General features: G+C 40.9%; 1 protein-coding gene across 1 annotated transcript in view; it reads right to left on the reverse strand.

The window, feature by feature from the left end:
- Positions 1–9,139: 9,139 nt before the first annotated feature.
- LOC140906014 (uncharacterized) overlaps positions 9,140–22,568 on the reverse strand; it is a 68,596-nt gene continuing 55,167 nt past the window's right edge. The window contains exons 3-5 of the mRNA XM_073329509.2: positions 19,520–19,661; positions 11,218–11,381; positions 9,140–9,200 (exon numbers count right to left, since the gene is read on the reverse strand). Of these exons, the coding sequence (XP_073185610.2) occupies positions 9,140–9,200; positions 11,218–11,381; positions 19,520–19,661 (367 nt within the window). The remainder of the gene's footprint in view (positions 9,201–11,217; positions 11,382–19,519; positions 19,662–22,568) is intronic.

The raw sequence follows: 22,568 nt of genomic DNA on the forward strand, positions 1-22,568 counted from the left end.
ACACTGAGGATTTGGCCCATGCTGTTAAGGTACAATTTAAGTACAATGAACATCCAGAGTAGTTTATTTGGGGGGGGGGGGGGCGAGAAGGAGTGGTTATTTTTATAATGTGATGTCATTTTTTAGAAAAATCCATATGTTATGGTTTGTTTACACCCTCATTTTTATAAAGCTTACAAAATGTCAGGGAGAAATACAATGAACATTGAGCCTGATTCATCTCTCACTTGTACCAGTTTTAACTTGTTGTGTATATATAAGCAAAGTTTTGGTGAACCAGGGTCTTCTCCTTTGCAGAATTCTGGTGACTCTCATTCAAGTGTACCCTGCAGTGGACAAATAGTTTAAAAGTCTAAGTTCTTCAGTCACAATGAGAGGAACCTCAGCAAGACAGTAAAACTGAGAACAATGGAGAGCCCCCTTTCTCAGCCATTTTTGGGAATGATGCATGTGTAGTTTGGCATGGATCCCATAGAGGGTAAAGCATGGAACCTCTATATCAGGATTCTCTCAGTGTGAGCCAGGGATAGCATCTTGTGGACTGTTCTCCCCTTTCCACTGGCTATTATGCTGACTGCAGCACCACATTTCTGAGGCAACTATAACATTTCCTTATACGGAAAAGTAATATCAGGAAAGCGACGTATTTTGAAGCAGCCACAAACAAGGATCCTGACTCTCCCACGTCTTGTGTCTTGTCTGGTCACCTACGCCCATGCAAAGCTAAAGTAAAATCCTCTTCATGGGCCAGCAGTTTGAGAATGAATGTCTATGCCTTTAAAAAAAAAGGGGGGGGTTGGTATTTTAGATCCAGTGATATTGTACACACCATGTGGTATTAGAGTTGCTATGGTAACTACTCTTTTTCTACTTGAATAGCAAAATCAATAATTGCGTAAAGCCTGCAGTGTGTGTTTAGTGTTGGATTTTAGGCTGCTCTAGAGGTGTCTCCCTCCTGTGTATTGGAGAGGAAAAGAAAAGCACAAGGGGAAAGGGTGATGAATTGTGGGGTCTTTTTAAAAAAACAACAAGAAGTAGTCGTCATCGTCATCATCATGTTCTCATTATGCCTCTGGGATTTGGGACAGTGATGAAACTCCTCCACTCCTGTCTGTTTCTGGCAGGTCTTTCAATGGTTTCCCCAGCTGTGCCCCAGGTTTTTCAGCTCGGCTTCCTCAGCTCTTCTCCATGTTGTTTTCGGGTGGCCTCGTTTTCCCTTATCTTCAGCTGTCCCTCTTATTCCTACTCTGGTGATGGAATCAGTTTCCATCGAAAGCACATGGCCAATCCATCTCCAGCGCCTCCTGGCAATGATGGTGCTCATGTCCTCTTGGCTGCACTGTGTCAATAGATCTTGGTTTGAGATTGTTCTGTGCCAAAAGATATGGAGGATCTGAGGTGTACTTTATTTTCTCTAGTATAGTACCTGTCGTCTTCCCCTCCCTTCCCCCTCACCCCGAGATGCCTAAATCTCACATTCAGATTTGAATAGCTGGAGTCTTTATTCTGCCACATTAAGGGCCAGGTCCTGAAAAGTTTCACTCATGTGAAGTAAATCACATCTTCCCAGGAATAGCTCCACTGAAATGTATAATACAACTACTCACATGAATAAGGGTTGTTGGCATTAGTAAGGCATTGCAATTTCTGACTCAGAACTGGGACTTCTCTGTTGTAGAGAGTTGGAGCGAGCACAAGAGGTTTGCATTGTTGAATGTTCGGTACCTGTGTTTATTGGCAGCCACAGCCATCTCTTCACTCTGGATCATCTGAAGGAGGTTATTCAGGAAATGATGAGCCCTATTCTTTGCTGTTATAAATTCCTTGACACCTACTAAGCTCCTTGGACTTGGTTCACCCTTGATTGGGGTAAAAATGTAAGCAGTGTCACCCACTCCTGATGCCATAATAAGATGTTATTCAGGGCATAGCTACACTAGCGAGTTTACAGCAGTGCAGCTGCATTGTAAGCTTTCCAAGGTACCTACTCTAATCCGACGGGAGAAAGCTCTCCCATCAGTTTAACTACTTCAGCCCCCATGAACGGCAGAAGCTATGTTGGAAGGAGAAGCTTTTCATAGAGATATTGTTATGATATGAGTACGGCATAACTAAGATGGGTTTTATGCAAGATAAGGCATGGGAGATCATTGAAAAGGTTATGATCTGCTGAATATGATTATCCTATTTGTATGCATGTATCTAAAGTTAGGAATATTGACTATACATCTGTACTACAAAAGTGTTTGCACCTGGGGAATGCCCACCAGACAAAATGCAATCAATCTGGCTGGCTACCTGGAAACAAGTCAATAGACCATTAGGGAGAACAATAGGTCTTTGAAGATGCAAATCTCCACCTTCCTGGGATGCTACAGACAGCCTTTGACTCAGGGCTGCTTTGACACTTCAGGGTCATGTGATCATGCCACCTAGTATTGGACTCCATGATAGAATACCAGTATTTTTCCACTGAAAGGGGGAGGAACCACCCTGGAAAACAAAGGATTCCTGCCATATGTAAAACTTATTTAAGGCAGGGGAGTGACAAAATGAGGGGTCGTTCTTCACTGAATCCCTGCCCAGGATGACTACTGGAAACATCTAGGAAACAAAGACTGAGCAGGAGAGAAGAGCTGAGCCCAGACTGGGAAGGTGTCTGGCCTGTGAAAAAAATACCTGGAGTCTTAAACTGCAAACAAGAGCAGCTTGCCTTCAAGAACCTCTGCAACATTTAGGGTGAGAAATTACTACTTGTAACCGGTTTCTTTGGTATATTAAGCTTAGCTTGCGTGTTTGTTTCATTTGCTCGGTAATGTGCTTTGACCGGTTTTGCTATCCCTTACATTCACTTAAAATCTATCTTTTGTCATTAATAAACTTGTTTTTGTTTTCTATAAAACCAGTTTGTGGAATTCATAAAGGGGGGGCCGGCAAAAAGCTGTGCATATCTTCCTCCACGTTGAGGGAGGGAGCGAGTTCAACGAGCTTATGTTGTACAGTTTTACACTCCAGAGGGGGCAAGTCCTTAGCTGAAGCCTTCCCATGCAGTGGTGATTTCAGTGTCTGTGTCTTTCTGCAGCTGGGTGTGTCTCTACCTGTGTGTGCTGGAGGAGGCTTGAGGGCCTGGCTCAGCAGGCCACTGTAAGGGAGCCCAGAATGGTGGAGTAGGTGGGCTCAGTGGTACAACCCATCACACTGGCACTTATGTCAGTATCACTTATGTTGCTCAGGGGGGTGAGTGATTCACACCCTGGAGCAACATAAATTATGCTGACAAAAGCTGTAGTGTAGACATAGACTCAGAGTAGATCATGTAAATTTTCCTCTCATTCCTTTCCTTTTTACATGCTTTAGCAACAATGTTAACATTTTAAGTGATTTTCATTGGGCATCTGACTTAATGCTACATTGAGATGGCCAGGAGCAATCACACAGTTTAGAGCTGTTGTTTCAGGTGGTCTGCAAACCCAGGCATTGCGTCAGTTGGATTCCTGGTTATAGGTTAGTTTTTGCTGTGTTTTTTTCCTTGTATCTTTCCATTTGGAGCTTTTTTGAGCAGATACTTATCTGAAAGAGCTCTGCTGTATTTCTGTATATATTTTGTTTGGTGTAGTGCACATGTAATCTTAACATATCTGTTCCTTCAACACTTCCTTCTGCAAGTGGCTCTCATTGTACTTTAGCACATTCTGTACCAGGCACATTGAAACTGAATATCTGTTTTAATTAAATAGTCTTGAATTTAATGTGGTAGAACAGAAATGATGTGGCTTGATTTATTTTTAAACATTTGCATTTGCATGTTTAGTAAATTGATGTATTCAGCAAGCTAGTTTAATGACTACAGGGGATGGCTCATGAATGTTCCTTCCATTGGCTAGTTTCTATAATGCTAATCTTTTCACATCTGAAAATCCCAGGGATGATCTTCATCTTGGCAGGTGACAAAATACAGGACTAGCCTGCAAAAAAACCCAAGAAAAATCCTAGGAGGGAACAGTGTTTTTTCAGGTTTTCAATTTTTTAGACTATGGAATTACACGCAGGGATTATCTTGTGAAAATTATATTTCAGGAAGCCTAAACAGTGTGTTTCATGTAGGGGGGCTCAAAACACTTTGCAAAGGGATGTGGTTATTTATTGATTGATTTTTATACATGGGGAAACTTGAGGCATTATTAGTTTGAACTTGGACCAAATGGACAAATCTGGCTCCAGCTGTGCAGCCCTAATTTATACTGCTGGAGGGTCAGATGTAGACATCAGAAGCGTGTAAAGTAAAGTGGCAGGAACTGCTTTATTATATGTTCTTCTGTTGGTTGTTTTTGTGAAATACTGACCTTCCCACCCTTACTATCTAAGCACTTGAGTTGCCCACCCGCTGAATGCCTCACTGGTGCAAGCTGCATCCATGTACAACCTGCATACCTCCTTTTCTGGTCAACCTATTACTGACACCCAATTCCTACTACACTCTCTTTCAGTCCTGTGTGAATTAAGTTATATGAATGAATTATAAATGTGTGTAATGGCCATGACCATTTTACCTCATCAGTGAATTTAATTTATTGTGTGGTGTTCTATTTCTTTTGTATATACAAAGGTAGGGCCTGCTTCTGTTGAAATCAGTGGGAGTTTGTCCATTGTTAACCTCCATGAGAACAGGAGTACGCCCATGATGAAAATCAAGAAAATGTAGATACTGAAACTGGCCTGCACTGAAAATATAGTAAAATAATATTTAGTGTGATATCAAAGCACACTGATCTCCATTTATTCTAAAGTACTGGGGGAAATTCACTATCCAGCAAAGCTCTTAAGCAGGTGCTTAACCTTACGCAATGGGACTATTCATTTGCTTAAATACTTTATTGGATTGGGCCCTGGTGTTCAAATAATCTTAGTAAAAGGATAATCAGGATTTATTATTTGAACACTGATGTAAATCCATAGGGACCAGGACTTCAGATGGCCTAAATAAGCAAAGTTCTATTGAAGTCCAAAAACTATGCTGATTTTACATCATGAAGTCCTGGATTGTTAAGGACATAACCTCTGTCTTATGCTGGTATAAGTGAGAGGACAATCAAGACCTTTCATTTGACAGAAACTTTAGGACTTGACTATTTCAGGCTGTTGAATAGAAACAGAGCCCTTTTGACAGCAGTCCTATTGGATTTATTCCGGTAGATACCTCTGAAGCCATTTGCTGCAGACATTTGAGTATTTTCCTAATTAAGTGTCCAGTCCTGGTCCTACTGAACTAAATTCCTATTGACTTAAATGAGATCCAGCTTAGACCCAAACCTTTTAAGCAGTGAGACATTGACTGAATGGAGGTCTTCCTATACTCTCTTTGAAAAGAAACATAAACCTTGCTTTTGGCCGCATATTTCTAAGACAAATTCTTCTTGAGTTTCCTTAATGATATTTCCTGTTGGTCTAACTGCTCTTTCTATGTGCTACCATTTGACATCTTTTCGTCCTTTTGTGATATATTTGGCTTCCAAAGACAAATTTTGATCTCATTAAATTTCCAAATGCCCACCAGTCCTACTCATGAACATCAGCTGTGAGACCATTATGTATCTTTCATATCTTCAGTGAACTGAGCACAAAAAATAAACACATTATAATATTTGTAGTACATAGGGTACAAAGGTAGTGATGGATGGTAACCATCTTATTAATGTCACAAAACTATGGCCCAGATTGTGTCCCCGAGCTCAGTAGATGGAGGGAACTTACTAAGCACAGATCTCACCCCTTCTGTACAAATGGAGGACTGGCACGTTCCCATCCTTCTTGGCTCCTACAGAGGCTTTTTTATTTTCTCTCTTGCTGTGGGAAGGTGCGGGGGTGGGGGCCCCTCTGGGTGTATATTGTCTTCCCCTCTATCTTTGCAGAGAATCCCCAGGAAAAATAATTCAGCCTGGGACTTTATCCTTTCACACAGGGAGGCCCAAAGACAGCCTGGCCAGGGAGAGTCCCTACTACTTCAACCCCTCTCTGTGCTGGCATGTGGGCTTGGAACGGAGACCCTGAGCTAAGGTGCACAGAGAAGGAGGCATATGTATCTATATCTAAATAGGATTAAGATTCTGGGATCAGATTCCTCAGAGTATTCCCTCCAGTGATTCATAGGCCAGAAGGAACCATTATAATCATGATGTTGGACCTCCTGTGTAACACAGGCTGTGATTGACAGCAGGCATATAGAAAATGACAAAGCTAAGAACCTGATTGTGCCTTGGAAACCCACAGATGGAGGGGAGCTCTGTATGTAGATCCCCTCTTCTGCGTGGAAAGGGCACATAGCCACCTCAGCAGCAGTGTTCCTTCCTCCCCTACCCCCCCACACCTCCAGCCTACAGAGGCCTTTAAGGTGATCTGCATGAGAGAGGGACAGAGCAGGGCAGGGTTGAGGGGATAAACATTCCCCCCTTATCCTTTTGCAAGTCAATGGGAGTGGATGCTTATCTTTCCTTTGTGCCTTTGAAAATGTCTTCCAGTGTAACTGAATTTCCAGGCTTTGAGGTGTTGTGTTTTAACTACACTGTTCTATTAAGGGCATCTTTCTCTCCACAGGTCATTGATACATACAAACTTAGCTCTGGCTTTCCAAAGGATTCCCTCAGGGAATCCTCTGGCGTGTTAGCATCAGCTCTTGTTATAGCAGGGTTTGCTGTTAGTCCCTCAGCTGGAGTGCTTTGGAGAATGTATCTGTCATCAAATTGCTGTTACAGAAGCTGACAAGTTTACTGGGAAACAAACAAATCCTCTGACACAAAAGGCATAAAGCTGACATGAAGCAAGCCTGGGAGTAATTGAGGTTTTGATAGATGAAGCCTGTTACTCCTGTCACTCACTTCAGAACTTGCCGGAAATAGTAGAACTTCCTGTTATTGAGCCCATTTACTCTGTAGTTGATTAATATTGCCCTGCCTGTCTCTGAACTACTTCTGCAATCGCCCTTAGATTTTTATCTACCCAAAGAGCTACACTCTTTCAACTTCCTTGTGAACAAACTTCAGAATTATTCAAGTAAGTATGAATAAGGAATAACTCTGTTTTCATCTCCATTATTCAGTTACTTCTCCACAGGTCGCCTATGCATGCTGTGCTGTCGTCTTGAACCCCAAACACAAAATGGTCTTTCAACTCCTCGGACAGAGGGTCACTCAAACTTCCAGCATGGTGCTGAAACATTTAGAAGGGACTTGCATGTATGCCAGCATACAGAGTTAATTTCTTGGCTAGTCTATTCTGCATGGAGTAAAGCTCTGGTAACAGAAGGGTGAGAAGTGGTCAGGTGATGTATTCATCAGGGAAATCCACATTTTGAATAATATATTTTATTATAAACCAGAAATGCTTTACAGTGTAGCATTAGTTGGGGATACTCAACAGTCCACAGGCCTTCCAGATATGCAATAGGAACAGGGGATTGGATAGATTATAGAAAACATCAGTATGGAGACATGAACAATGAACATATAGACAGGTCTGTATGTTTGATCCATTGGAGCTCAGTCCTGTGGAGTGTTCAATGTACTTAAGGATCAATGCATTCATATATGTATGGTTTAGTCATCACCTACTTAAGAATGCCCTGAATAGGCAGAGAGGCCCTCACACCTGACTAACCATTCTATGCATGACACAAAGCAAGCCCTAGTCAAAGATGACAGAAATCTCTGTGGAGATATAGCCTGCTTTCAAATATATATATTTGCCCATGAAAATATTGTATTGTTGATTAGCACAGTTTAAGGATGAAAGTTTTCCCACCGTAAGCGTTAAATTTCTCTGCACACGAAGCGCAACAATGAGAAGGAGATTAAGGAACACAATGAGAAGGAATAAAAGTAAAGTTCCTGTAAGATAGAGCACAGTCTGTTTCTCTTTTAACAGGTAGCAGAATCTCTAAGATTCAAAATGGTGGCTCTTCCTGTGTAACACAATGGCTGCGTGTGTTATGTCATTTCCCTCTGTGGCTAATCCACAGAAATAAGCGACCTGCTACTTCTCCTAGCAGACAGTCTTAGTCCTTTACCAAGGGTTACCACATTTGAAATGCAAAAAAGGCACCCCCCCAGCACAAGGCAAGCCTGCTGCAACCCCAACCATAAGACAACTCCACAACTCCCCCCCTTCATCAGCCACTTATAGTATCTACAGAGATAATACATATAGATAAGATTGATAACCTCATTGATAACAAATGGGCATTTGTTTTATCAGCACATTTTGCCAGCCCGTCTTTGTAGTCTATTTCATTTAGCCAGTTGTCATTGAATGTGCAGTTTCTGATGTGAGCTTTTTTTCCGGGGGTGTGAATATCAGGGTTGGAAGCGACCTCCAGGAGGTCATCTAGTCCAAACCCCTGCTCAAAGCAGGACCTAATTCCCAACTAAATCATCCCAGCCAGGGCTTTGTCAAGCCTGACCTTAAAAGGAAGGAGATTCCACCACCTCCCTAGGTAAGATGTAGCAGGATCACCTGCACCATCACCCTGATCTTCCATTATTTAATATGCTTTGCATGTCTCCTCCCTCTTGCATGACTCAAACTCTCTCTCTCTCTCTCTCTCTCTCTCTCACGCATGCATGGTGCATTTGTTTGTTGGTAGGAAGACACCTGCTGTATTTTCAACAGTTTTGATCTGTTATCACTTAAACTGTGGAAGTGGAAACACTGCAGCAATTTTAGCTGAGCACAGAAACTTTTAACATTAGATATCCTAGTGTACATGATGATGCAAATCTTTAGACCCACGTAAAATAAAAACAAACCCCAGCAGATTAAATTATTTTTCTGGCAATTGGCAAATACGTAAAAAAACCCCAGTCTGGCCGGCCAAATATCAGCGAAGTGGCAACCCTACCTTTAGTTCAAGTGATGGAGCAAACGGTAACTGTGAACTTAGAGATCCTGGGTTCAGTCTCCACTTATGACCCAATGAGGGTGTCATTACATCTGCTCACATTGATTTGAAGACACAGTACTCACAGAGCAAAGGCATTATAGTTTCATAGTTATGTGCAGTGCGGCAGGTGTGCATGATGTTCTTTTCAGGCATTCTAATTCAGTTGGAGGAGAGTTCTACTTTCATGACCTGGCAGTTTTGTTTTTGTCAGCTGAAATTATTATACACAGTGACAGATCTCGGTTGTCGTCCATATTCAGCAAAGCATCTATCGGGCAAGAACAGGAAATTAAGCCCATTCAAATGATGTAATTAACCATATATCGGAATTTAGAAGTAGGCAAAATGTGACTCTTTTTTCACAAGGCTTCTGGAGGTCAGGTGAAATAGCACTGTTAGTTAATTAACTTGAGGCTATTAGACTTGGGGCAGCCATATATACCCACATCTAACATAATGTTATCTGAACATTCCCCAGGGTAAATAATTGAGTGTGACACTCTGGTGCAATTAGCAGATTTACTTATATTTATTTAATTGACATTTCTATACAGTTATGCACATTGTGACCGAATCCCTCATCCTTTATATGTTACTTGTCATCTTAGATTCTAAACTTTTTGGGACAAGGACTATGGAGATTTTCAAATCTGACTAGGAGATTTAGAGACACAGGGTTGGAATTTCAAAAGTGGCTCTGAATTAGAAGCACAAGTCTCATTGAAAGACCACTCCCATGAATTTTAGTGGCTGTTATGAGTCTAAATCCCCTAGTGAGCTCTGAAAATCTGTCTGTTTTCCAATGCATACGGACCTTGTGGGTGCTACTGAGATGCAAATTAATAATAAGGCTAATTCATTTGTGGGGCAGCCTCCAAAAGCACAAAGGACTGCAAGGTATTCATTGACATTGCCTGGAAGGTGGGCGCGTAACTCCTTATTATGCCTTTGAAAATCTCCCTCTTGCTGAATTCCAAAGGCGTAATATGGGCTCTTCCAAAGTGATTTTAGGAGTCAAGAATATACATTCTCTTGGCTTTACCAGGAATGATTTAGCAGTATCTTGAGAAGAGATAGGGAGAATCCCATCTCCTTTTCAACTCTCACTTCAGTTTGAACATTGTCCAGTGGACATCTGGGTTACTTCTGAACTGCAGCATATTCCTTGTGGTGGTAGTTGTATTTAAGGGAAGTGTCCTATGCAGTACACACAAATAAAGCCACTTCTTTCTAAAAGAGAACTCAGGTTAAAATCAGCTCCAGTTGTCTTTCAGAAAACAGATGCCTCTTGCCCTAAAAACTGCAGACTATTTTGGGGAAGTCAGCCTGAAAGCTCTGAGCCTTCAATATTGCCATCTCTGTTGGTAAATAACATTCCACACACAGTCCAACAGACTAGAAGCCACCTCTCCCTGGACTAAAGTGTCACAACATTTTATGCAATGGGCTTGGCATGCTGTCACTGCAAAGAGTGAGTGCGGGGCACTCGCTGTTTGAAGAGTTTATATCAAAGGAGAAATACAATGGGAAGAAGAGAGTGGAAAATCTGAAGAGCAAGATTTAAAAGCCTTTCTGGAACCCTTGTGAAAGCTACCCGCTGCCTCTCCCTTTGAAAAGATGTCTGACTTTAGGGCACTGGAAAATTTTAAGTTTAACATTTCTTTTAAACAGAGTTTCAGACAAAGTCAGCTGCCATTATTTCTGTACTTGGATATTTTTTGGAACTACTCCACGTCAGAAAACTTTTCTAATTACTTTCATTCTAATTTTTTTTATTACAGATATTGTATCTGTATTTGATGCTGTGAAATCAATCACTCACATCTAGAGATCAGCCTGACTCTCAACATTCTAATGCAGATTTGGCTCGTATTTCAACACTCCCCCTTTCAAAAAATCAGATATTTTGGAATTCTAATTTGTGCTTGTCTCCACTAATAGTACTGTCTGCTTTCAATAACATCACCATATTAGATGCTAAATAACCCATGCTTGCTTTAAGCAGGAGCAATATTTATTTCCGCAGGTAGGGTTAGATTTTGCTGTCAGTTCAATCATGGAAGGATCATCCAAATGTCTGAAGGTGTCTGTCACTTAATTGTCACATATTGCAAAGTACTCTCTTGTCACTTCCTTAGTGTCTTTTAGATACTTGGGCCAGCCACATCTAATGTAACTTAGAAATTCTTGAAGATGTATGCCTGTTGAAGTTGTGTTTTGTAGCCAGTGTAGTCTTTTTTTCTTTTCCTGACACGCATCTGTATGTGTCCACAGCATCCACTTACAACTTTACGTCGTCTTCAAGCTCACAGGTAGCTGAGTGTGATTCTGGGCTCAGTGACAGAGTGTCTGCTACTACCAGATTTTTCCCAGGAACATATTTAGCAATTGCATTAGCCTTATCAATAGACGTTGACGTCGCAGTGGGAGTGCTTGATCCAGGTGCTTTCTGTTGATGAGGGTTATAAGCGATTTATTATCAGTGTAAATTAATCCGATCCTCACAGAGACCTGTACAAGTTCTCGCATGCTGATAGGCTTGCCAGGCACTCCTTTTCAATCTGTGTGTCTATTTTTTATGCTTCTGTCTGTGGGTGAGAGCAAAATGCAATTGATTTTCATTCAGAGCCATGTTATTGCAACAATACACCATCTAGGTCATAGCTCAGCGGTTCCCAAACTTTTTGTCGTCGTGTCCCCATTTTAATGAATTATTTTCTCCCAGGACCCTAAACAGCATGGAGAACACCACTGGTGTCCTCTTCACAGCATGACCTCCTATGTATGATATGTGTGAGGTCACGCTGTGCAGAGGACACCATTTTGTTGAGCAAAATGTTGTCCTCCATCATGGCTTTGCATGCACCGTATATGCAAGATCATGCTGTGCACAGCAAAACTAAATCCTTTGCAAACTAGGGCTTGCCATGACCGAATCTGCTGATGGAATGACCAGCTTGGGGTTGAGACCCACTACTGTTGTAGCTGCTTACATCTGCACTGACCATGGTGGGCTTGTTTACATCACAGTACTTGGGAACTGGAGCAGTTGAAATAATTCCTTTTACCTTTTTTGAAAGCAATTTCTTGAGTTAGCCCCCATAACTAAGCTGTGTTGCCCTTCAATAGTGCATTCAGGGGGTTTATCATTGTAGAAAAGTCTCGTAGGTATCAACCAAAGTAATTTACCATCCCCACTGTGTGTGTCTGTTCTGGTACATTAGCTGGTGCATTCAGTTCTCTAATTGCTTTTACTTTCTAAAGCTAGGACTGATTCCATCTTTCTTTGTCTGTCCCAAAAACTCAGTTTAGGGTAGGCAGAACATGCTATTTTCTTTGTTGAGCTTCAGTCCAGACTGACTGATTAGGCTTAGAACTTCCTTGACAGTTTTGTTGGGTTCTTCCATCAAAGACCCATAGATCAAAATATCATCCATGAAAATTACAACTCCATTTGTATTTGTTACCACTTCTGCCATCTTTCTTTGGAAAATGTCAGCTGCACCAGTAATCCCAAAAGGTAATCTTTGAAAGCAAAGTCTCCCAAAGAGTGCAATTTAAATGTAGTCCGTTTAGCACTTTCTTTGGCAAAAGGAGTTTGACAATCTGTTGGAGGCAGTCAGCTTGGAGAACACTGCGGTCCCTTTCGCTTAGGTGAGAAGGTCATCCAGTGTTGGGAGCAGATATTTTTCTTTCACAATTGCGTAATTAAGTCTTTTAAGATCCACAGATTCATATTTTCCCATTTGTCTTTGGATGTGGTAGCACTGGGGCACACCATTGTGTTAGTTCAGAGATTTTTCTCATTCTTTGTAACTCAGTTTCCACTTTATAAAGTAATGGGATAGGAATCCTGCCAAGCGTATGTACACTTTATGGTTCAACACTGTCTCTTAAGGTTATTTGTACTGGATCTCCTTTCAAAAGACCAATATCGCAAAATATTCCCTTGAGTTCTTCCACCTTTCTCCTTAGGCTCATCATGACTGTCACGCTGCAGCTGAGAAAGCTGTTGGTCTGTGGTCCTTTGGCCACGTACACTCTGAATGCATGGGTTTTGTCTTTGTAAGCTGTTTCTGTGGTGAAATGGCCCGTGCAGTTCAGAATGCCTCCTGGGCTCAGCAGAGCTGTGTCAGGTAACTTCAACTCTGGGAGTGGTTGAAGGTGACTGCAAAGTCTACTCCTGAATCAATTTGAATTGCCATGAATATTCACAAAAAGAAAAGGAGTACTTGTGGCACCTTAGAGACTAACCAATTTATTTGAGCATAAGCTTTCGTGAGCTACAGCATGAATATTCAGTTTCACTCTCCAAACAGATTCTGTGTCATAATAAGTGATAGATCCTAGAGTTCACTCTCCTTGCATCAGGGATTTAATGATAATGACTATTAGGACTTTTGGTCTTCACAACATCCTCTGGCAACAAGTTCCACAGGTTGACTGTATGTTGTGTGAAGAAGTATTTTCTTATGTTTGTTTTTAAACTTGCTGCCTATTAATTTCATTGGGTGACCCGGAGTTTTCTGTTATGTGAAGGAGTAAATAGCACTTCTTTATTCATTTTCTCCACACTGTTCACGATTCTATAGATCTCTATCATATTATCTTTTAGTCATCTCTTTTTCAAGCTGAAAAGTCCCAGTCTTTTTTAATCTCTTCTCATACGGAAGCTGTTCTATACCCTTAATCATTTTTGTCGCCCTTCTCTGTATCTTGTCCAATTCCAATATATCTTTTTTGAGACAGGGCAACCAGAACTGCATGCAATATTCAAGGTGTAGGCGTACTGAGGATTTATATGATGGCATTATGATATTTACTGTTTTATTATCTATCCCTTTCCTAATGGTTCCCAACATTATTAGCTTTTTTGACTGCTGCTGCACATTGAGTGGATGTTTTCAGAGAACTGTCCACAATGACTCCAGAATCTCAGTGGTAACAGCTAAATTAGACCCCATCATTTTGTATGTTTGGTTGGGATTATGTTTTTCAATATGCACAACTTTGCATTTATCAACATTGAATTTCATCTGCCATTTCATTGTCCAGTCACCCAGTTTTCTAAGATCCCTTTGTAACTCCTTGCAGTCTGCTTTGGATTTAAGCATCTTGTGTAATTTTGTGTCATCTGCAGATTTTGCCACCTCACTGTTTACCCCTTTTTCCAGGTCATTTATGAATATGTTAAAGAGGACTGGTCGCAGTACAGATCTCTGGGAGACACCACTATTTACCTCTCTCCCCTGGGAAAACCGACCATTTATTTCTAATCGGTTTCTTTTCTTTTACCAGTTACTGATTCAAGAGAAGACCTTCCCCCTTATCCCATGATTGTTTACTTTGCTTAAGTGCCTTTGATGAGGGACCTTGTGAGAGGCTGTCTGAAAGTCCAAGTACACTATATGCACTGGATCATCCTTGTCCACATGTTTGTTTGACTCCCTCAAAGAATTCTCATAGATTGGTGAGGCATGATTTGCCCTTGCAAAAGCCGTGTTGACTCTTTCCCAACAAAGTGTTCATCTATGTGTCTAAATTCTGTTCTTTACTACAGTTTTCAGCCAATTTGCTGGTCTTGAAGTTAGGCTTACTGGCCTGTAATTGCCAGGATCACCTCTGGAGCCTTTTAAAAAAGTTGGTGTCACATTAGCTATCCTCCAGCCATATGGTACAGAAGCTGACTTAAGTGATAGGTTACATACCACAGTTCTGCAATATCATATTTTAATTCCTTCAGAACTCTTGGGTGAATACCATCTGGTCCGGGTGATTTATTACTGTGTAATTTATTAATTTGTTCAAAAACCACCGCTAATGACACCTTAATCTGGGACAGTTCCTCAGATTTTTCACCTAAAAAGAATGGCTCAGGTGTGGGAATCTCCCTCTACTCCTCTGCAGTGAAGACCAATGCAAAGAATTCATTTAGCTTCTCTGCAACGGCCTTATCTCCCTTGAGTGCTCCTTTAGCATCTCAATTGTCCAGTGACCCCACTCGTTGTTTGGCAGGTTTCCTGCTTCTGATGTACTTACAATTTTTTTTCTGTTCATTTTTGAGTCTTTTGCGAGTTGCTCTTCAAATTTTTTTTTTTTTTTTTTGGCCTGCCAACCCAACATTTGACGTGCCAGAGTTTATACTTCTTTCTGTTTTCCTCAGTAGGACATGACTTCCAATTTTACTTTTCTTTAAATCTGTTTAGCCATGGTGACACTTTTTTAGTCCTCGTACTATGTTCTCTATTTTGTGTATACATTTAATTTGATCCTTTATTATGGTGTTTTTATAAAGTTTCCATACAGCTTGCAGGCATTTCACTTTTGTGACTGTACCTTTTAATTTCCATTTAATGAGCTTCCTCATTTTTGTGTAGTTCCCCTTTCTGAAGTTAAATGCTACTGTGGTGGGCTTCTTTGTTATTCCCCCTCCTACAAGGATGTTAAATTTACTTATATTACTGATGCTATTATTGAGCGGTACAGCTATATTCACCTTCTGGATCAGGTCCTGTGCTCCACTTAGGACTAAATCAAGAATTGCCTCTCCCCTTATAAAGAAAAGGAGTACTTGTGGCACCTTAGAGACTAACAAATTTATTTGAGCATAAGCTTTCGTGAGTGAGCTGTAGCTCATGAAAGCTTATGCTTGAATAAATTTGTTAGTCTCTAAGGTGCCACAAGTACTCCCTTTCTTTTTGCGGATACAGACTAACATGGCTGCTACTCTGAAACCTCTCCCCTTATGGGTTCCAGGACTATCTGCTCCAAGAAGCAGTCATTAATGGTGTCAAGAAACTTTATCTCTGCATCCAGTCACCATCACCATCCTGGTCGAGTAGTCAGTAGTATATGCCTACTGCTATATGCTTATTAGTCAAGCATGGAATTTCTATCCACAGAGATTCTATGGTACTGTTTGATTCATTTAAGATTTTTAGTTCATTTGACTCTATGCTTTCTTTCAGATATAGTGCTACTCCCACACCAGCATGACCTACTCTGTCATTCCTATATATTTTGTACCCTAGTCTTACCATGTGCCATTGATTATCATCATTCCACCAACTTTCTGTGGTGCCTATTATATCAGTATCCTCATTTAATCTCAGGCTCTCAAGTTCATCCATTTTAGCATTCAGACTTCTAGCATTTGTATACAAGTATTTATAAAATTTGTCACTTTGTAGCTGTCTGCCATTCTGTGATGTAACTGAATAGTAGGACTTTCTTTTTCATTTGACTGTTTTTCTTCATCTGCTACCTGTACTTTACCAACTTCTATCCTCTCCTCTTTACTAGGACATTGAGAATCCCTATTAATAGATCTTCTCCTATGGGATGTCTCTGTCCAAACCATGTGCTTCTCCATATCTGTCAGCTTTTCCTCAGCCCTTGGGTAGTGGAATGGAAAGTATACTTATAAAATGTGTGGATCACACCAAGCTGCAGGCACTTTGGAAGACAGGATGAGAATTCAAAATGACCTTGGTAAACTGGAGATTTGGTCTGAAATCAACAAGATGAAATCCAATAAAGACAAGTGCAAAGTAGTACACTTAGGAAGGAAAAATCGAATGCACAGCTACAAAATGGGGATACTGGCTAAGTGGTAGTACTGTTGTAAAGGATTTTGGGGTTATAGCGGATCACAAATTGAGAATGAGTCAACAATAGTGATGAAGTTGCAAAAAAGGCTAATATCATTTGGGGGTCTATTAGCAGAAGTGTTGAATGCAAGACACTGGTGATAATTGTCCTGGTCTACTCAGCACTAATGAAGCCTCAGCTGAAGTACTGTGTCCAGTTCTGGACACCACACTTTAGGGAAGATGTGGACAAATTGCAGAGAGTCAAAAAGAGAGAAACAAAAATGGGTAACAGGTTTAGAAAACCTGATCTATGGGAAAAGGTTAAAAAAACTGGCCATGTTCAGTCTTGAGAAAAGAAGCCTGAGAACTATCTTCAAATATGTTAAAGACAGTTATAAAGAGGATGGTGATCAATTGTTTTCCATGTCCACTGAAGGCAGGACAGGTAGTAATGGGCTTAATCTGCAGCAAAGGAGATTTAGATTATATATTAGGAAAAACTTTCTTACTATAAGGTAGTTAAACACTGGACTAGGCTTCCAAGGGAGGTTCTGGAATCTGTCATTGGACGTTTTCAAGAACAAGTTGTACAAATACCAGTCAGCACTGGTCTAAGTTTACTCGGTCCTGCCTCAGCATGGGGGGAAGGACTAGATGACCTCTCTGTGTCCCTTCCAGCCCTACATTTCTATGAAAGATTTTCAGTCATTTTTAGATTCCCATCTTGAGAAACTTGTTATGAGCTGGGTGAAACCTTGAAATGGGTTGAGTTAAAAACTTGCTGAGATTGATGGATTTGAACTCATCCTTCAGTTAACATAACTGTAAAGATACATTTATCACAAGCCCCTACCTAAGGTAGAATAGTTGTGAACACATCCAGGAGTTTTGGACTGAAGGTATAGAAGGCTTTTTCTGAGTTTTGTGTTTGCGTGTGTGTGTGTGCGAAGGTAGAATGCACAGAAACTGAGAAGAGAGGGAGAGGCAGAGGCAAGAAAGCCAAGCAGTAGCCTGTGAGCAGTGTGACCTCAGAAAAAACTAGTGTGTGTTTTTGGGTCTAGTGCTAGCTAAAGAGGTTTGCGGGTATAAACTAAGAAATGGCTTCTTTTGTTCTTGGTTTCTCCTGTGTTTGGAGAAGCAGGACTTTGATGTAATCCTGTTTATTTACAAGGAATGTACAAAGAAAATGCCAAACTCCATCAATTTCTACTTCCAAGTGGAACATCCTCAAAGTCTCGAAATTTGACTAGCGGTTCGGGTCGAAAAGGGGCAACAAAGCTTAAAGGGGCCTAATTTTCAGTGGGAAGCTGAGCACCCAAAATCATTAAGTCACTTTTTGAAAATCTTGTCTTGTCATCTTTGCCTTTTTTATATATAATATTATAGAGATTTTTAAAAATGGACATTTAATGCACAGAGTTCACCTTTCCAAAAGGATAAAAAGGGCATTTTCTATTAACTGAGTGTTCATGTGAAAATTGGGGTTAAACCGTTTCATTCCAAATTGCTGTCTCTGCACAATAGCTTTTGTTAGGCATAGTATTACATTTAATCACAGAATGAATGTGGTAACCAGATTAAAGAACAGGAGTACTTGTGGCACCAAATTAATTTGAGCATAAGCTTTCGTGAGCTACAGCTCACTTCATCGGATGCATGCAGTGGATGAAGTGGGCTGTAGCCCACGAAAGCTTATGCTCAAATAAATTGGTTAGTCTCTAAGGTGCCACAAGTCCTCCTTTTCTTTTTGCGGATACAGACTAACACGGCCGCTACTCTGTAACCAGATTAGCGGTTCTGAACATCCCCAGATTCTGGAGAACTTCTAACCTGGATCAGAAACTTGCATCTTGGTATCATCTGCAGTTTTTACAAATATATTTTTGTGTACCCTCCAAAAAAGATATAGGGGTAATGGAAACCTTGTACTTCCTAAAACGAGGTAGTGTTGGTGCCGGGGAGGTAGGGGTGTGTGTCTGTCTGTCTGTGTGTGTGCAAAAGAGAGAGAGATTTTTAGTTTTAATTTAAGGCAACAAAAAGGAATAATCTGTCACTTAATGAAGCTGCCCACCCATTGGGGGTGAACAGAGGTAAAGTGTGCAAAGCAGGATGAGTCATACAGCTAAGAGTTCAGTACAGGTTACCTTGGGGACTTCACATTTGACATCTACTGCAAAATGCTCTTTAAGCAAGGTGCTCACTCAGTTTCTCTTACAATATTCCATCTTCTTGTGCTGATTGTTTGCAGCCCTGCTTTCCCATGTTCCAATGGTTGTCATGTTCTGATTAAAGTGACATCCTCCTCTTGTGTTCCTCCCCGATGTGTTACAAATCCAGGACACTAAACATTAAAAGGACATCGTTCTATGTCCTGAAGAGCAGTTCTTACCTTGAGTGCTTGAGAGGTAATAATGATAGAAACACAACAGTGTGGGCGAATGTGTCCTGATTAAAAAGGGAAATAGACAAAACATATTCTATGTTATTGCTGATCTTTAGAAAAATAAAATCTATTTTCAGGTCCACATGTCTCCCAGCCCATCCCGGATTGTGCTTAGCCCACTCTCAAACTACTGCTGTTTCTGTTGACAACTTCCACTCTTCTAATCAAGGCTCCTTTTAAAACTACTTCAGCATGCTCACTGAGAAGTGAGAGCTCTGGCTTTTGCAACAAACGAGCATATCGTTTCATTATCGCGCAGTGTGGCACTTCTGAAATCCTCACTGCTGCTTGTGTGTGCTAATAAAATATCCTTTGATGTCTTCTTTGTGCCACACATTACCACTTTCTGTCTTCAGAAGTGATTGTCAGTGGTACATTAAGTTCCTTTGCTAATCCCTGAATTGTCCTAGGATGTATGTCATCTGAAGTGGCTGTTCTATATGTACAAATTTCAAATGCATTGAAGTATTTCTACCTCTCCTATATAAATAGCATGCAGGTATATTCATTCACACATATGGAATCATCCCACCAGCTTTCAGTTATGCCCACTTGGTTGTAAACTCCATCATTACTATCATGTCTTGTTCTTTTTGCTTCATTTCCACACTCCTTGCTTTCGTACATTAAATGTTCCTCCCATTCTCCATCTTGCTCTTTCAGAATAACTCCATCTTCAGCTTTACTCTGTATGCTAGATGCAAGCATGTATTTGAGTTAGGATAAAGATCTTTCCCCCCCTCCTGTGCATTTGAAAGTCTGATGAATTAATTTTCAGACCAGCACATTGGTACCAACATTCCTTCTGCTTCACTGGAGACCATCTAATCCAGACTCATAATGTCATGAGTGTTTTCACATTGTCATGTGTTGGTTGATTTCCAGTATTGTGTATCTTTTTTTTTTTTACATACTCAGAGCCCTCATTCTCCTTGCAAGACCTATTCTATGTAGAGAATCAGAATCTTTATTCTTCCTTTGTGCAGACCAGCTTTGTCCCATCAAAGCAAAAATGGTTAGTGGTTCAGGTGCCTAAACCAGCACTGTTCCTGAGATCAGAACTAAGATTCCTTGCTGCTGCACTACCATCTTACCCACACACACCTAGCTCCCTATGACTTCTTGCAAAAGCCATATGCTGCCAGGGACACTTCACACAACTGTTGCTCTGGTGGAACTCCTTTGGCATTCCACAGCACAGAGGACAGACCTCCACAAATTACTAACTGTCTGCAATATCTTGGTCTGGATTTCAGAGGTAGGAGGAGAGACTCTAGCAGAGCCGCACCGATTCCCAGCACACAAAGCCAGAGCCTCTTTGTACCCCTTCCAGTCAGAATCCACAGGCTCAATCTGACCTCCTTTAGTGGAGATAGAGGGAAGAATGCTAGGCACAGAAAAGGATTTATGAGATTACATGAGCACCCTAGTCTTTGTTTCTCTTTCCAGGTCCCTGCAAACATCCTTGATCTTAACAGATTTCTCTTTATTCATGTTATTTCTTCCCACATATGCTATAAATTGTAGGAGTAAGTCTGTGTTTTCAAGGATATTCATCATTTGTTTTGTCACATTTCAGATCTTGTCATCCAGGGGTCAATCCTGTTCTCTTTATCTGGGTCACAGATTTGTTGGGCTAGGCTAGTCACTGGAGTTTAATCAGTTTAGAAGTACTTCTCTCTCTCCCTCCACCCACATTTTCCCTTTCAGTACTCAAGTAGTCAGTTTCCGGCTGTGGTACCAGCTAGTTCTCAGTCTGTTCTGTCAACTCAAAGAAATAATACTCATTGAATTTGTGGGTGACTATGTTGAAAGCCTCTATGCTTCTGTTCTTACCACTCTTCCTAGTTGCTACATTAGCTTAACTTCTGTTTTCCTCATTTGTAGGTATCTAATGCATGGACTCAACCTACAAGGTTTCTGACATGAGTTCTCTTAGAGAGACAGGGTGGGGGAGGTAATATCTTTTATTGGACCAACTTCTGTTGGTGAGAGAGAGAGAGAGAGAGAGAAAGAGAGAGAAGCTTTCGAGCTACACAGAGCTCTTCTTCAGATCTGGACTTCTCTTATCTTTCAATTGAAATAGTTTCTCTGTTATTTCCCTATGATTCCAACAACTCTTTGAGCCCCTCTACATCCTCCTCCAAAAATGAAGCCAGCTGGTGGTTTATATATGCACAGGTCTCCTGGACTTCCCTCAGATAGACGACCATTGTGGAGCTTTTCTATAATCTTCCTAAAATAGATTTTTTTTTTAAATCTTCACCAGTTTGAATCTGTACCTTCAGCCTGGGTTTTTGTATATGTCTGAATTGTGTTGTCTGTGTCTGATTTTGACCTCCTTGAGAGAAAGAAAGAGAGAGAGAGAGAGAGAGAGAAACCATATCTTCCTCTAGGACTGAGTGCATTGGACTGAGGACATTGATAGCTCACAATAAATAGCCATCGTCATCATCATGGCAAATCCAAAAGATGTGGCCTCCTTGCAGATCAAGTACTACCCAGATCAGTCTTTGGCTAGGCCCTTAGGGTGGGCTGGCCATATCAATAAATATCATACAGCTTCCATACTCTCCACATATATACATAGCCTGGTGTCAGGGCTCTTCTGTTGACCTGCTCTGTCAGCAGATGATAGAATTTGCTGAGGACCTCTTGACTCACTATGGCAGTGTGGCTCATTAACTCCAAATGAGATCCAAGGGAGGTGGAGAAGGAGATGGAACTAGGAAAGAAAAGATACTATAGGGAAACCCTTGGGATGGCTAAGTTCAGCTGTCATTGTTTGCGTTACTAAAAAAAAATCATACTCCAGGGATTGAATAAATTTGGACACAAAGGAACATATTCTTAGCTGGTGCAAATTGGTGTCACTCATTTGATGTCAGTGGAGTTATGTCAGCTTACACCGGCTGAGAATCTGAGTCAGGATGGGGTAGATACTCATCCTGTTCACAATATCTTGTTAAGAGAACAGTGTATTCCATGAATGAGATCTTTAGAAGAATAATTTCTGGGATACAATCGCTGTTTCAATAAATACCTTACACAACCATGGTTCCGAATGTTGAGATCTAGGCCTGATTCTGAGCTCATTTTAGCTAGTGTCTGGTCCATACAGACTACATGACGTTACAGAATACGTTGGGGCCTGGTTCTGTTCTCACTTACACTAGTTTAGCCTGGATCTAACTCAGCTGACTTTCACATAGGTTACTCTTGATTTAAACTGGTGTCAGTAGCTCTGCTGACATCATTGGAGTTACGTGTAAAACCAGCATCAGTGCAGAATCCGGTCAGAATCTTAGCCTTCCTGACTGTACCTCTTTGACATTTATATAATCATACATATTGTGTATGTATATTTGGGGTATTTTTACTGTGTTTGAAATCTTTCACTAAAACCTATTCCAAGACATCATTTCAAACTGTCATGCAGAAGTAAATTTCTCATCCATGCAATAGCTAGCTGCATGACCAGAGTTTCTGCATTAGGGATGCTGGAGATAGTAGAATTGCTACTTTAACTCACTGGCAGAACACCTAGAAAAGAAGCAGCTAAGGATTCAAGTCTTGCCTGTGACTTTACTGCAAGTTTAAC

This window comes from Lepidochelys kempii, chromosome 2 (assembly GCF_965140285.1).
Source record: "Lepidochelys kempii isolate rLepKem1 chromosome 2, rLepKem1.hap1, whole genome shotgun sequence".
Classification (NCBI taxonomy): Eukaryota; Metazoa; Chordata; order Testudines; family Cheloniidae; genus Lepidochelys; species Lepidochelys kempii.